The 16,621-nt window shown below is 48.0% G+C and overlaps 1 protein-coding gene across 1 annotated transcript; it reads right to left on the reverse strand.

Annotated features, from left to right (window-relative positions):
- Positions 1-3,174: 3,174 nt before the first annotated feature.
- On the reverse strand, positions 3,175-15,696 carry irs2b (insulin receptor substrate 2b). Its single transcript, XM_083996233.1, has 2 exons — positions 11,811-15,696; positions 3,175-4,807 (listed from the first exon to the last, which is right to left on the reverse strand). Exons 1-2 carry the CDS (start codon positions 15,193-15,195, stop codon positions 4,803-4,805), a joined length of 3,390 nt encoding a protein of 1,129 aa, XP_083852359.1. The 5' UTR covers positions 15,196-15,696; the 3' UTR covers positions 3,175-4,802.
- Between the last annotated feature and the right edge of the window lie 925 nt (positions 15,697-16,621).

Here is a 16,621-nt window from a genome sequence, read left to right on the forward strand (position 1 = left end):
AAACATTCCTGGATGCAGAGGTGTTTGCATTCCAGCTCGTTCCGATCAGTAGGAAATATGTGCGGACCCAAATGTGGATGAATCTGTGAAGCACTGCACCAAATATGCAGCACATCTCACTCTGTACATAAGCAACTTTCTGCCCTGTCACATCTCCACCAGAATCAGCCATGGACTAAATCACTTTAGCTGAAACTTGCTTCATTCCTGCTCTGTGTTCACATATACAGTATTTCATTACAGCTGAATTCCCTTTATAAGCGGATCACACTTTTTCTGTTTCTGCTGTCAGACAACAGATGAAGTATGAAACACAGACTGAAATGTGACACATTAAGACTGATGTTAATCAGCTCCTGGCCATTTTTACAGTGACTTATGGGAGGGCCTGCAGGGATATTGTGTCTATTTTAACTGTAGCAGCACAATCAATCAATCTGAGATGCCTCACAGCTGATATTGTTCTGTCTGACAGATACTGCAACCAAAGTTTTATGAAAGTCATCTTACACAGAGCAACATGCAACAATCCTACAAGATTACTGTTGTCTGAGATTGAAGTGAATTTCTTTTTTTGAAATTTCAGTCATCTATATGTTTGTGTAAAAGCAATCTTGTTGCATGTGTTTTCCCCCTTTTTGAGTGCGTTTCCATATATTCTTTTGTGTTGATGAACTTGGAGCTCATCTGTTTCCTCTGTGTGTTTCCTGTCTTGTATCTTTTCTGTCCTCGGGGGCCACCGTAGTAAACCTCCCTCTCTCTCTCTCGTGAATGGACACAGCCAACCACGTGCGCTATAAGGCAGAAAATATGCTGCATGTTGGCCAATGCTCAGTCACACAAACCGACCGATGAGTGATTGGTGTGGGAGACACCAACAAACAGCCACAGAGCATACTAGCTTTACAAAACGCACACACACACACACACACACACACACACACACACACACACACACACACACACACACACACACACACACACACACACACACACACACACACACACACACACACACACACACACACACAGCCACTAATGTAGTGGCCATGTCCAGACAGCTTTCCGGAATTTCCTGTGGAGCGAGTGCAGGTCTCTGTCCATAAGGCTGATGACTCCCTGGGGTAATTGGCTACTTTACGCTGCTCATATGGAGCTATCTACTGTTGCACTACCACCAACCCCCAATCCCACTACCCAAACACCCTCACACACTCACTCTCACACATGAATTCATATGCAAGGCGACACGTAGACAATCTTCTGGTAGTGATTTGCATGGGTTTTCAGTATCAGTTTCTCCACTTGTGCTGTAGATTTTGAAATCTTCCACATGTTAATTAAAATTAAAGGATTTTACTCCTTGGTCTGCAGCTTTCTTATGTCTTAACTCTCTAAGTCTTGTCTTTAATTAAACTTTAGCAACAAGTCAAGCAAGAAGGAGAACAGGAGCGGCGGTTGAATTTTGGTTGAGCTTTGCTCTCTAGGATTTTGCTCTGTCATTAGCCCTCTGCCTAAAAATGCTGTAGGGACAAATCAGCCTAATGGAGGAGATTTACCTCCAGGCTATCAGTCGACCCTTCCTGTCAGTCAACCTGCACGTTTCTCTGCGACCTGCCCCCTTCTCTACAGCTGTTCCCGGCCACTTTACTGCTCACATACTTCACATTTAAGTACAAGCATGTCATGTACCCTGCCCCAGCGCATGCACACAAACCTCAAAGCCGACGACCCCCTCCTCCCATCCGAACGCACAACACACAGCAGACAATCAGACCTATTTCTCAGCATTAATTACCATTTTAATTAGCAAGGCTGTGAGAATAAATAATCTGACAGCATATGGCTAAGGGTGCAAAATGATAATCCTATCACAGTGTTATTTATTCCCTCCCAGTTCCAGGGGCTGTTTCAACATGCTGGTCTAATTACTATTGCTGGGGGTGGGGACTGAGCGGCAAGCGTAGAAAAACAATAACAATGCTAATGCTGGAGGCAATGCTAGGTTAGGCCTACACCCAATTTTTGATGCGTGCTTTCTCAATAGGGAGCCGGGCTTTAAAATCACTTGGGAGAAAACAAAGAGGGATGAGGGAAACGACAGAATCAAGATGTCCTCCTCTTTCCGTCTCTCATTCCTAACGAGGGTTTTTCTTAATGAAAAGGGAGGAATCTGATTCGAAACATCTGCTCTGGCGAGGGCCCATTCAAATGAGGAGATAAAAAGCCAGGGCCTGTTGTTTGACGTGACGGGGAGGAGAGAGGGAGGAGAATAGAAACAGAGGCAGAATGGCTTTCTTAAATAACATCATTATTTATTGCATGTGTCTATAAAGAATCAATACAATCTAAAGCAATGAACTAAGTTTAAATTATCATCTCTTAGTAGCATCACAATATGCAAGATATGAATTATTTACAACGAAAGACACAGCAAGATAAGCCAGGGCCCATATCGTAACCTTTTTTAGATGCTGAATAAAAACTTGAAACATTATCCAAATGCAAAAAACACTGCTCAAAACAAACAGAAAAAAGTTTCCATTTCAAATTTGAAGAAAAAAAATGTACAAACAGCAAAAATCTGATTTTAAGGTTTAACAAACGTTATTAACAGTATTTATACATTTGGTACATCTTTGTAAACTAAATTTCAAAAGTGTAAATATTGCATATATGCCTTTTGTGTTGTACCTTAGTAACAAGAATTAACTATGTCAAGTAATAATGATTTCTCTTTAAAATCTTTTTTTCTCAGAATTACAGCATTAGAAAATGTCCTCATAGTGGCATCAATTTCACAAGACTATCCCATGACAGTTAAAAAAAGAAAAGAAAATCAAAGCCAAACCATACTGGTTAGCATATAACTTAATTAGTGCTTTTGTTGTATCAGAAAGTTCACTCAAACACATACTATGTACAGTACAAACAACAGAAGTTATTTAACTTAACATCTCTCAAAGTTTCGCAGCTTTTGCTTAGATGTAATTCTCTGTAACGTCGCACTATTTACAGTATATAGGCAAAGGTTAAGTACCAGTGAATTCAGATAAATAATAAGATACTTCCCCGGGTTTGTCTCTTTTATTCGGCTTGTATCTGTCAAAGTCTCCATTCAGTACCTCTGCATGTTTCATTATTGTTGTTTTTGTTGTTATCGTTGTTGTTGCAGTTGTTGTGGTGTTTGTTGGGTTGTGTGTACGTGTGAGTGTGTGTGTGTGTGTGTGTGTGTGTGTGTGTGTGTGTTCCCGAGCTTGGAACACAGCGTGTACTACATTCAACGTGTCTTGTGTTACAATCTAGAAAGTTTGTAAGTGCAAGACCGTGCAGTGGAGGCCGTGGGTTCAAGCTATGGAGCGGCTCGTTGCGTTCTGCATTGGCCACATTGCTCAGTGCTGCCTGGTGTGGTGCGACAGACCTCCACAATGAGGCATCAGGTGAGAAAATGTAAAGATACTGGGCTGTCCAGTTACTCTGTATAAATAACTCCAAAACATTCATCTTCCCTCATCTCTGGTCTCGACAGGTCCTAGCTTCCTGCGCGCTGCGTGGGCGTGCAGGATGTCACAGGTGAACACTGGGTGAGAAGTTGGTAAAGTGTATGACGTTTGCTGAGACTCGGGGCTCAGACAGGCCACAGATCCCGATGGTTCGTTCTGCATTGTGTGGATGCGTGAGACACCTGCATGCACGCGTGATGCGATGTCAAGTATTCCTCTAAGGTCCTCTAAGTATTCATTGAGTGTGTAATGAATCCTCCGTCTCAGACGTATTAATAAATATATTACTCTGGATATTTTAATACATAATATTGTCGTACATGGAAGTGGGGAGAGAAGGAACTTAATCTCAGAGAGGCTGCCTCTCGCTCGGCTCTGATGAACATTCAGTCTCTGGGATGATCGGTTAAATCTTTGATATACTGCGTGTTTATAGGTCCAAACTGAAAAAGGTCCATCAGACGGGGGCTGATGGTTAAGAGTAAGGCTTTGGATTGGTGATTCTTAAAAAAACATTCACCTCTGAAAATAAATATTTTATATATATTTCTACTGTGTGAATTGGTACCAACCTGGTTTTTTGCTGAGGTAGGGTTTCTATTTTTTTTAAGCAAATGTTAACTTGATTTTTCTTTTTTTAAATATGTTCATAAATGCCACCTCTTTTTTGCAGTACAATCTGTATAAAAGTTTACACACACATCTCATTTACTGCATACAGACATGATAAATAAATAAATACATGTAATCTGTATGCATGTAAGGTTTGTTTGTTTTGTGTTTTGTGTGTATGTGTGCGCACACTTGCTCTTGGTTTGGCTCACAGGTTTTCAGGTGAGGGTTCCTGGCAAAAGAAAGCCAGTTGAAAGTGTATGAATGGTAATAGCAACAATAATTAACATAACAATATACTGCAGAATAAATCCGCAGGCCTACATACAGAGATAAATAGATAAATAGTTACCTATCTATAATTAGAGTTAAAAGTCCATTTAAGTTCTTGTTATTTTTCTTTTTAAAAGTAATCTAGTACTACAGCAGCGATGGCGCCTGAATGTTTTGGTGCCGAGAGAAGCGGAGGGAAGATTTGGGGTAAGGGTCAAGTGTCCGTGTTTCCATGGTGACGGCTGTCCCCGTGACCCTTGAAGGCAGCGAAGAGGTCAAAGGGCACTGGCTGCAGCGCATGGTCCAACTGTCACTGTGGCGACCTCGTCACTCGGCTGCAGCGAAATCCTACGTTCACAGGAAGAGGAGGGAGATGGAGGGCGAGGGCGAGGGGGGGCGGGGACTCGTCAGCTTTCATTCTGAAAAGGAGAAGAAGAAAGAAAACGAGTGAGTTTCTTGTCAGGTGATCATAAACATATGTAACTAAAGGAGACTTTACACCTTTAAGAAACGTCATTGAGTGTGTGTGTATACAGTAAATGTGATTCATTATGCCCAATGCAATAGAAGGGAGGAAGAGGTCAAACATATACACTCAATCTGTTACCAAGTAAGGAATAAGTGCTCTTCCAGGGGCCTGCCTTTGTGTGTGTGTGTGTGTGTGTGTGTGTGTGTGCGTGTGTGTGTGTGTGTATTCCTCAGCTGGTAGACACTGAAGTGGCAAGTGCTTTCACGGCAGGGGAAAAACAGACTGGCATTTAGCACTGTGCAGCTGACACAGGGCAGCCACCAAGAACAGCAAAGGAGACTCACAACACTCCCACACACACCAAAACACACAGATACACACTGGTATTCTTGATTGCATACCTACTGAAGTCAAATAAACAAAGATTTACTCCCACACACACACACACACACACACACACACACACACACACACACAAACACACACACCAAAGCAGTGTATTTTCACGTACTATAAACTCAAGAGGCTTCACAGTGTCACTTTTCTCCCAGTGGAAAACTGCACTGACCCTTGCCCCTGTGTACTTGTTTGTGAGGTTTCATTTGCATGCTGAGCTATCAAATGGGAGCGGAAGTCTTGGTTGACACACACACACACACACACACACACACACACAGACACACACACACACACACACACACACACACAGACCCTTCTCCACGGCTGCATTTCTTCCCTCACTCGCTGTCTCCTCTCCCTCTTCCCCAGCCGTGAACAAGAGCTGTTTTCACAAAGCTGGATGTGATCATCATTCTCTAAAACAAACCTTTCATTCAGAGTCCTCAGTCCACCCCCTAAACCCCCACACCCCCCTCAGCTACTCCCACCATAAACACACACACACGTCTGTTTCTCCTTGCCCAATGCATACACGCTCAAAAAAAATGGAAATCTGATGTTAATGTCAAATCTTAAGCTTTTATAAACACAACTCCCATTGAGACAGGGAGAGAGAGAGAGCACATTGAAGAGACCGGTGCATTTACCTACACAGATTCTCAGGGATGTTTGTTTGAAAAATTAAATAAAAAATAATTGATTTCACTCCCGTGGCCACCTGGGCCGACTAAAGCTCTGCCTCTTCGCTGCCATGGGTGTCAGTAGACAGAAGAAAAATAGAAACAGTGGGGTGGGAAGTGGTGGAAAAACCACAGTAACAGAATCAACCTGACAGAGAGGAACGGGAATGCAGTGAGGTCATGGGACCGACAGCCCATAACAATCTGAATGTGTGTGTACGTGTAAGTGTGTATGTGTGTGTGTGTGTGTGTGTGTGTGTGTGTGTGTGTGTGTGTGTGTGTGTGTGTGTGTGTGTGTGTGTGTGTGTGTGTGTGTGTGTGTGTGTGTGTTGTGGAGGGGCTGGGCTAGTCAGTGGCCTGTAGAGACAGACACTTGGGTGAGAATGACTGAGATCTACCGGGAAGGAGAGCTGAATCACTAAACAGCTCAGATTAGCAGCCAGGTGTAGACACGAACATAAGCACTCGGAAAGATTATAATTATTGAATGAACCGCGGTGCAAAGTGGACAATGTGGCGTATGGGGACTCGCTGTCGCCGCACACACACACACACACTCACTCACTCACACACATGCTGCCATTTGAACACATGCTGATCGTAGAAAAGTGTGGGTGGGCGGGGAGAGTTTGGGTGGTGGTGAGGGGTGAGGGGTGCCCGGGGGGTTGGGTGGTATTGACTGAAAGGGACAGAGGTCCGGCGGGGGGAATGAACCCAATGGCTCCTACCCCTCCTCCTCCTCCTCCTCGTCCCACACACACACACAGCCCTTCACCCACCCATCAACAACCCCTGTCCCAGCACACACACACACACACACACACACAGACACGCACTCACGCACACACAGGCTCTGTTCATTATTTATTTAGTTCTCACAGGCTAAATTTAGCCCGGCTCCATTCACGGCTAGGACACACACACACACAGACACACACGCAGGCATGCATTAGCAGCCTCCTCTCTAGTGCTTCACAGGCAGTGTAAACAACGGCCCATGTCTGTTGATGCGTTGCCTGCTTGAGTAGTTTTATGTCGTTGCGGAGCTAAGTTAATGGGCGTGTAGAGGTAAAAAAAAACTGCTCCGAAATGTATTTCTGAGCAGAGAAGAGGAAGAGGATGATCACCAAGCCTGAGCTGGAAACGGAGCGTCTGGAAAAACAACAGAGCTGATGTCAGGAGCAGGTTTCCCTCCTTCCTTTCAGATAGTGAGGGCGATGAGGAGGCTCAGATATGCTCTGTTTACATTCTTGTCCTGCTGGCTCCTCCCTGATCTACAGCAGCGCTCCACCAAACAAACACTGACTGACTCTTCACCTCTGACCCCCCCCCCCCCCCCCCTACACACCTCAGCCTGACTCACCAAACAACAACAACTGCTAACCTTGTTGCGACACAGGTTATATAGTCTCCTACCATCCTCCTCGCAGTCAGAATCAATCTTGAAAGAAAAACAAAACAATCAATATGGCATTTAAATTTCTTGTTGAGTACATCTGAAATGCAAAGGGATGCAGTGTTAAATGTATCTATTTTTACCTACAAATTACTTAATGATGGCTCTAAGTTGCTTCTAATCAACTATTTAGTTGAGTTTAGTGACAGCTGTTACATCATCATAGATAACTGTAGCGTACAAAACATGCTCAGATTTCCTAAGACAACTGTTTTCATCAACATCATCACACAATAGAAGAAAACAAGAGGCCATTGCCACACAAAGTATTGCACCACTTCAGTTTTCATTGTCATTGCCTCATGTTGTGCTGAACTGTATCATCTAACCCTCCTCTATAAAGAAGCATTAACACAACACTGGTGTCCTAAGACTTTATGGGTGAAGAGTTTACCATGAATGAATCAGAATATAACCACAGGACTACACTCAACTTCCTTGGTGGTACGTATACGTATGCGTGTGTGTGTGTTTGTGTCAGTACTGTATGGCATGTGCGCTCATGTCACACACACAAAGAAGCTCTATCTCTTCCTCTCCCTCTAGAAAAACAAGGTACTCAACAATGTCTAATCCTGAAGTGAATGTAATCCTTCTTACCTCCAAGCTAAATTGAGGATACGCTGGGTTAACTTTGTGTTTATCTAGTGCTGGAACACCCCGCCCTACTTTGCTCAAAGAGTTATGTATCACACACACACACACACACACACAGCCAGAGGTGTTAGGCGTTTGGATATCTGAAGGGGATGTGACCAATGGGACAGGTGAGGACAGGGATCGCCATGGTAGACTGAGAGTTTATGTGTAGATTACAGTTCCTGGTTCTCAGATGTCAGACTTTCCCACCAGGTCATGAACACACCATAACAAAAGTCATTTCTGGGGCAGCGACTAAAAATATAATTTATGATTTCTTTCCGGAAATATGACTTAAATGGAAAAATCAATTATCAATGTAGCTGCCAATGAATCCATTCTTCATGGAAGCTCTGGATATTTCAGATCAATTGTTGGCTGTCGGTCTGCTATTGTTCTCTGCAGTGAGATAAACCAGGCAGTCAGAGGAGTGAGAGTTGTCAGTGGCTCTAATGAGATATGAATATTCAATTGTTAAATGCAACATTGGGACAAATCCTCTATGGCCTGTGGTGTGAAAAGCCAATCAGAGACACTCCACTGAGGTCAGATAACAACAGGAAGAGCTCAAGGCCCCAGTGCACCGGTGTGGTGGTGAAGGGGAGTGTATAAGGAGTGGGAGGGGCGGAGGGGGAGCTCGAATCACATGATTTCTGGAAAACAGAAACCAATGCCTGGAGAGAAGAAGGGGGGAGAAGAAGGAGGAGGAGGAGGACGGGGAAGAGGACGAGGAGAGGAGAGAGGAGGGGGTGTTCTTGAAACTGCTTTGCCACACCCCCCACCTTCTCCCTGTTGTTGTTGTGGCGGCAGATGGTGGCCAGTCATTAACGTATTGTCACTCTCCTCCGAAGGGCCAGATAACCAGTGAGCACTGCTTGGCGGGGCAGGTGCAAAAACCCCTGACCCACCTCCCCTCCCCACCCTCCCCTACGCCTCTGCCATCTGCTGATATCTGTGTACATGTAAGCGCAAGCAGGAGACGTAGGCACACAGACAGACAGAAAGTGGAAATGGGCATGTTGGGTTTTTTTTGTTGATGGTGGTGATGATGATGATGGTGGTGGGGTAGTCTGAGCCCGCAAATGGAGAGTGAGTCAGCCCCCCCACCCCTCCTCCTCCTCCTCACCCACACAGGGATCTTTTTTAGCCAGAGAGAGAAACATTAGATAACTGAGGACAGAGGTGGGGAAGGGAAGATGACAGGAAGATGATAAAGAAGCTTTTATGGGGAGAAGTGGCGATACACATGTACTCTAGACTAGAGGGAGGGCGAAGATGAGAGCAGGGAGAAGAAGAAAAAGAGGAAAGTTATATGAATAGTCCAAACACACACACATATATACATACACACTCAATCTTTACTAGTACACACTCAGATGTGTGTGGATTTCTGGAAACGCCCTGATGGTGATATATGTCTCAAAGCCTCTCTCTCTCTCTCTCTCTCTCTCTCACACAGCTAGTTCAAAGGTCAAGAAACTGACATTGTCGGCAGGGCCAGAAAGCGTGCACTGAAAGCTAAACAGCCCCCTCCCCCTCGCCCCTGCATGTGATGTCGGAGCCTAAAACCCAAACAACAACAGTGAAACCTACCAAACTAACTGACTCCACCTCCACCTCCATGTCCAACTGTGTCAAGTTAAAAAACACACACACAGACAGGTCCAGGACATGCTTACACATTTGCATGTTTGTCGAGCTGGGGCACAGTTTTTCTACCACACACACACACACTGCAGTGCCAAATGAAGCCAGGTGATTTATTTCCCTAATGTACCTGTTTGGAGTTGATGTACTGCAGGGTAAACAAACTACTGATAACATGAGAGTGTGAAGAAGCCCCGTCACCTTGTAGTAAACAAAACAGCTGTGCTCTCGCTTTCTTTCACACGCACAAAAGAAAAGGAAGTGTTTCGTATTTTTAAATGTGCTTCACTGTTTTGTACAAAGATTTGTTAAAGGATGGGCTTATATAACCCCCCACTCCCCCACGACACAGCAGCGGAGATCAACCCTTACTGGAACAACGCTGATCTCTATCCCTCTCTGTCTCACATCGCTCCCCTCCCTTCGGCCAAAAAAGCTCAATTGTCTATTTTGCCGGACTTGAAAAACAAAACAAGTTATCCATCCCTCCACCCCATCCATCACTATTGTTCTTTTCTCCTCTCTCTCTCTCCCTCTGCTTTCGTAGCCTTGGACCAACGTCTCCACTCAGGGTCAAAATGTAATATTCCTGTGCTGAGACATAAAAGTACCAGGACATGGTGAACTGATAACATTGATGATAACAGATCTGTGTTTGTTTGTTTGTGTGTGTGTGTGTGTGCGCGCCTTGTTTTGAAAGTAGCATGTGTTCATACTAAACACCGGTGAACATTAGTTTCATTGGCATGTTTTTATGAAGTTGTTCACTGTGGAAAAAAAAGAAAAATAGAGAGAATCCTCCCATCCCCCCTCTCTGAGTCCATCCCACCAGGTTAGAAAAACAAGTGAGCATTCACCTCTCCCAGCAACCTTTGCACACTGCCCACATTCCAGTCCTGAAACCCAGTACCTGACAACTGATAAACAACTGACTCACTTGTTTTTCTGGGGAACCCGATGACTTCCACACCAAGCCTTACGCTGCCTGCCTGCGCTCACAGCATGAGAGCCAACAGAGACAAAGCGGGGACAACTTGCTTGTGAAACCGCAAACGGCAATTAAAATCTTGTATTTCACCATCAGGAACACTGACTCCTGACTCACGATGATCCTGACACAGTGTGTTTTTTCTTTTTCAAACAATAGCAACTTCTGACATGCCCCTGCCAGGTCATCTAGCTCAGTAAATAATCCCTGCCATTTAGAGATGCATGAAAAGCCTCTGATGCAACGGCCAATAAACGAGGTGAAAGGTAATATTTAGAGGGCGGCTGTTCTTTCCTGTAAAAGACAGCTAGTCACAAGGACTTCACGGCCTTTTCACATGCATCATGCGCAGCGTGTGCCACTGACTCAGATAAGATGTTTCTTTATAAAAAAAATAATGACGTGATATTCATAAAAACAGAACTCAATAAACAAGGCACTGTTTGCACAAGAGCAGCATCAACTCACCCTGGATAAAATGCAAATATCGGTGTGGCCATCGTTTTCAAAATAAAAGCATTTCACAATGAAATGTGTGAATCCTACAGTGAAATACAGTCATTGTTTCCCTTCACATTCACATGTGTGTATATATTTCTGTTATTTTTGCATACTTTCTAAACATATATTGTTGCTGTCTTTTTTTGGTTTGGGTGCATTCATGTTCCGGTGATGCTGCTCTGATAACTCAGTGCAGATTCAAACCCATCGAGGACCAAGGAAGTCTCCCTCAGCATCATGCAGCTTTGATATTTGTCAATGTGTCATGGGTGTGACGAGCAAGTGACTAATGCTGTCTAAACATCTCAGCCTACACCCATGCAGCAGCAACAGAGCTCAGTTTCTTCCTACGGTAACATCCTTTTTAAGCAGTCAGGTTTTAATCACACAGGTTCTACTACTGCAAACGCACAATGAAGCTTTATTCTCAGACTCCTCTCTGGAAAGATAATCATCATTCTCAGCTTTGGTATGAAAATGTGCTCAGGATGGCTGCTTAGCAATGAGCAGCTTATCTCTGCAGAGTAAACAGTGGCCTTGAGGCGGGTCTCGGATGCACTCAAGCACTGACAAAACTCGCCTTATGAATGAAAAACCGGCTGAATGAATGAGTGCGCGCGACACCTATAAAAAAAACACTCACCTTTCACAGCAGCGGCGGTCTCCTTGAATCCCATGCTGGCGTAGGGGCTGGTGTTGAAACCATTCATGCCACCTTTGCAGCCACAGGCGGGTTTGAACCTCAAGAGTCCGTCGCAGCCCCCTAGCCGACATCCTCCGAAGTTTCCCTCCATCAAGTTTAAGGCAATGTAGTTAAGTCCGTTTTGATACCCAGCCGACGTCTCCCTGCACATGGGGCTGTTGCTGCTGTAGTCCTCCTCGGGTCCCTCGGAGCTCTGAACTGTGCGGGATACATTCTCCACAGAGGCAGAGCTGTGTCGTTTGGTGTCGTGGGCAAAGGATGGACACACGGGTGTGACTGTGGTGGTGGAGGAGAAGGTCTCGGAGCTGTGGCGCCGGCGACCCTGAGGGTCAGCCTTGATCACTTTGGCTCCTCTGTGCGGGTCCAGGAGGGTGACAGATAACGAAGGAGCCCCTATGAGGAAAGAGTGCTCGGGGACGTCCACGATGCTGCTGCTCTCCAGGCTGAGCCTCTGGACGCAGGCGGTGGGGCTGGTGGGGAGGGAAGCAGCATCAGTGGTGCAGAGAGCAGGGAGAGGGGCAGCGGGGCTGAAAGTCATCTCGGTGTAGTCATCCTTAACCGGTGCAGGCTGACACGTCAGGCTCACCTGCTGCTGGAGAGAAGGAGGAGGAGGAGGAGGAGGAGTGGGGTATTCCTCCACCATCCCCCTCTCCTCTGCCTGCCCTTCTATGCTTTTCTCCTCTTTCTCCTCCTCGCCTCCCTTCTGCGAGCCCTGCTGGGTGTTCACCACAGGACAAGAAGAGACTTCAGGTGTGTGGTTTAAGCGCCGAGCAGGAGGGGAACCCCTGGCCTGGGTTGAGCCAAGGTGACCCGGGGAGCCGACATCAACGTTGGCATAGTCTGAGATTGGCAGGGATCCTCTGGCGGGCGGCTCAGAGCTCTGCGAGGCCGCGGGCGCCTGTGGGTCGGGGGTAACACTACTAAAGTCTATGTTGATGTACTCTCCGGGGCTGCGTGGCTCTGAGGGAAGCGGGTGTTCGCTCATACACGGTAACGTTCTGAGGGACTCCAGAGCCAGACGGGTCGGCCGACACACCCTGCCCCGGTGAACCAGACCCCCGTCCACCCGAGCCAGTCTCAGAGGAGACGGGGTGGAGGAGGTCACCGGAGAGCCGGCGGCCACGGAGTCTCCCGGAGAGACGGGACAGTAGTTGGACTCCTCTTCTATCCGCTGTCTCTGTAAACTCATCAACACGTACTGGTCTGTGTCTGTGGACCCGTTGCGCTGCAGGGGGCCTTTGAGCAAGCGTGGCAGAGAGCTGTACGAGTAAGGCTGTCTGTGATGATGCAGGGGGTGGGGGTCTCCTCCCTGGGGGCTGAGGATGTAGTCCGGTGGCGTGAGAGACACCAGGGTGTCCACGGGAGACATGTTCAGGTACTCTCCGGTGGCCAGCTTCCCGTCGGTGCTCTCCACTGACATCTTGGTTCCGCACCACATGCGCATGTAGCCGCTGTCCTCCAGAGAAACGCTCCCGGGGGAGTCTGTGCGTGGGGCCAGCCCTGCTGAAGAGGAGTGGGAACGGGGGTTGATGATCTGCTTGGGAGCGGAGACACACATGGGGCTCATGGGCATGTAGGGGTCCTCCTTGGAGCCCAGCATCTGGGGCGTCACACCTGGCATCATGGGCATGTACCCACTGTCAGCTTGGACACCGTTAGATCCGATCTGGACGTCCCTGTAATCCTCAGGATAGGTGCATTTAGGGGAGGCGGTGTGACACCTGCGAGAAGATGGGTTATACGTGGCTCTCATCAGGGTGTACTCATCCAGGGAGACTGATGAGACTTGGGGAGGGGGTCTGTGCTGGCGGGGGCAAGTGAGGGAGTACGTGCGCTTCCGGTAAGCCTTCTCCAGCTCCGGTAACCGCCGGTAGCCGTTCTGACTCTGTCGCTCCATCACCATGTAGCCGTCCAGCTCGCTGCCGTCGCGGGAGGGGGGGGTGTCAGCTTTGAGGGACTCGGGGGTGTTGCTACGGAGAGTGAGCGGCAGCCGGAGGTCCCGTGCGTCTGCGGGGCTGGAGCCGTACTCCTCGCACGATATGAAACCGGCGTCGCTGGGGGAACCGGAGAAGGAGGCGCTGCAGCTGGAGGGCCGGGGGGGTCCGCCGCTGTCCGGGCACGAGGACAGGCTGACCAGGCTCGGGGCGGTCACGGGTGGGGAATGAGACAGGGGCATGGACATGGACTTACTGTGCTGGAGGGAAGAGGACTCAAACGTCCGACAGGGGCGAGCCGTGATGGTGTGGGATCTGCTCAGCAGCGTCCGGTGCACGCCGGGGCTGAGCGGGCTGCCGGTCACCGACATGGGCCGCGTCATGGTGCCGTCGCCCTCGCTGGCCGTGCGGATCCGACAGGAGGAGAATTTGCTCACCGGGGAGGTCGCGGCCATGCTGTCGGTGCGCGAGCGGCGGGGCAGCCCGGTCTGGCTCGGGGGGAGGTTGTTCAGGTGCCGCCGCGTGGGCACGGAGATCGGGTTGGTGCCGGATGACTGGCTCTTACTGCGCGGGCGAAACTCCGACAGCTCCTTCATGGCTTTCATCGCCTCCAGGATCGTCTCGTGGATGTTCTGCGCCACCACCGAGTCGTCCGCCTGCATCCACAGCTCCCCGGGACCCGTGGCCGCAGACCGACCCACCTCGATGAAGAAGAAGCTGTCAGAGTGGCCGCACCTCCGGATGTTCATCAGCTGCAAGATGACGGAGGCTACCTCCGAGTTCAACTTGACGAAGCTGATAGTCCGGCTGGAGAGACACAGTCTGTACACCCCGGTCAGATTCCTGCTCTGGCCCAGGCCTTTAGACTTCAGGTTGACCTGCCAGACCTCCTTGTAGACGGCGGCGACCGGCGTGATCACCCCGTAGCTCGCCTCGTCGAAGCCGACCAGCGACGACGCGGAGTTGGTCGCCGCCGACGCGTCGTACACTTTCCCCTCTGCCATCAGGTCCGTCAGCGCCCGGTACCAGCTCTCCTGCTCCTGCTCGTTCTCCGCCGCCACGGCGAAATATTCGTCCTTGGTGTAAAGAGCAATGAGAAATTTGTGTTTTGCGTCCGCTCTCTTGTTGATATTGAGGCAGCAGTCCAGGGGAATAACTCTCTTCGCCGCCGATTTGTTTTTCCATTTCTTCTCGCTCTCGTAGTACTCCAGGCGCGCAGGGAAACCCTCGCTCGGCTCTTTGAGCACGAAAAAGCGCTTGTGTCCGTGTTTCTGCTTCTTTAGATATCCGCATTTCTTGACAGTGTTGGTGTTGGTGGTTGTGTTGTTATTGGTCACGATCGCACCGCCGGCTAATAACGACTGATCTGCCGTGTTTGGCGGACTCGCCATTCTCGCCGTCCTCCTTGCGAAATCAGACAACAATGCCCGCTTTTCCTCTTTTTCTTATGTTTGCCTCTCTCTTCTTCTTTTTTTCCTCTCCTGTCCTCGAGTTGAGCCGAAGGGAAAACGCCGCCGCTTTTACTCTAATCCTCTATTTCCAGAGCCGGCTGCGCGTCCGTTCGTCTTCTCCCACAGCTGAGCAATAAATAACACATGTCTCTTGGTGTCCGGACTGAGGTGGGGGGGTTGGTGGTGGAGGAAACAACATGTGACGGGTCTACACATCCAGCTCCGGTTTAAAAAATAGAAGGGAAAGGAGAAGTGGAGGGAGGAGGAGGGGATAGAAAGAGAGAGAGAAAAAAAATCCACACACACCGATAGTGGGTGGTGCGCAGTCAGCTCATTGGGCCTATTGGTGGAAACGGGATGAATGCTGGAGTGAGATGGCTCAGTTCAAAGGAGAGAGAGAGAGAAGGAAAAAGGGCCCTCCTACTATCACTCTGCCCTCTTCCGACTCGTTTGAGCGTAGTCAGTCAGGACTGGAGCTTTATTTATAGCAGCTCTGGTCCTGTGATCCAACACTTGGCTACTGAGGAGATTTTTTTTGTATCAGGATATGTATAGTCCCAGCAAACAAAATGTTCCTGACCTATAAAGCACACATCTGCGTCATTTAGAGGGTTGAGATGGATTATAAAACATTAAAAATGCACAGCGACTAGTAGTGGAGCATGGGAGAAAGTGAATGGATTTCTAATTCTTAGCCTATTTATGATATAAGATATACAGTAGTTATTGTTTTGTTCTTATCACTCTAGTGTTTTCCCCACTCATAGTCACCACCAGTGAATGTGTCTCAGTGTGACTGCAGAGGGAGTCATGGGCTCAAAACTGGTAAACAACCAGCATGAGCCAGTCGAGACTGTAGCTTTGTCACAAGAATTTAATATTCCCCCCGTGTCACCCAGCCAGTGCACGCGCTCACGACTTCTCCTCTTCCTTCCGCCTCTTCCTCCTCCTCCTCCTCCTCCTTCATATTCTCTACGCCCTCCTCCCGTGTGCCTTCCTCAGTTTCCTGCGGAAGCACAGCACAAGTGTTGGTGATACATGCACGGAATGAGCGAAGATCAGATTATAAAGCTGGGTGTTTTATTGCATAACGCGGTCCTGCTTTATTCATGTCTGCCTCGAGCTTCCAGCAGAGCCGAGCTGCTCCGTTACAACAGTCCGTTTCCGGCTGCTTCCCGTCCCCACATTCAGACATAGTAGATATTAGGACACCAAGGATGCGGCAGATTGAAATGGGTGATAGCGTATGTCTGAAATATTTGAGGTTATTACAGGGTAAAGCTTCAACCGGCGGGGGAATAAATACGACGTCACGCTGGTATAGAGGAATGACCCATATATGGTTATGGTCATGATGACGCAAAAA

Source organism: Trachurus trachurus (genome assembly GCF_905171665.1).
Source record: "Trachurus trachurus genome assembly, chromosome: 21".
Lineage (NCBI taxonomy): Eukaryota > Metazoa > Chordata > Actinopteri > Carangiformes > Carangidae > Trachurus > Trachurus trachurus.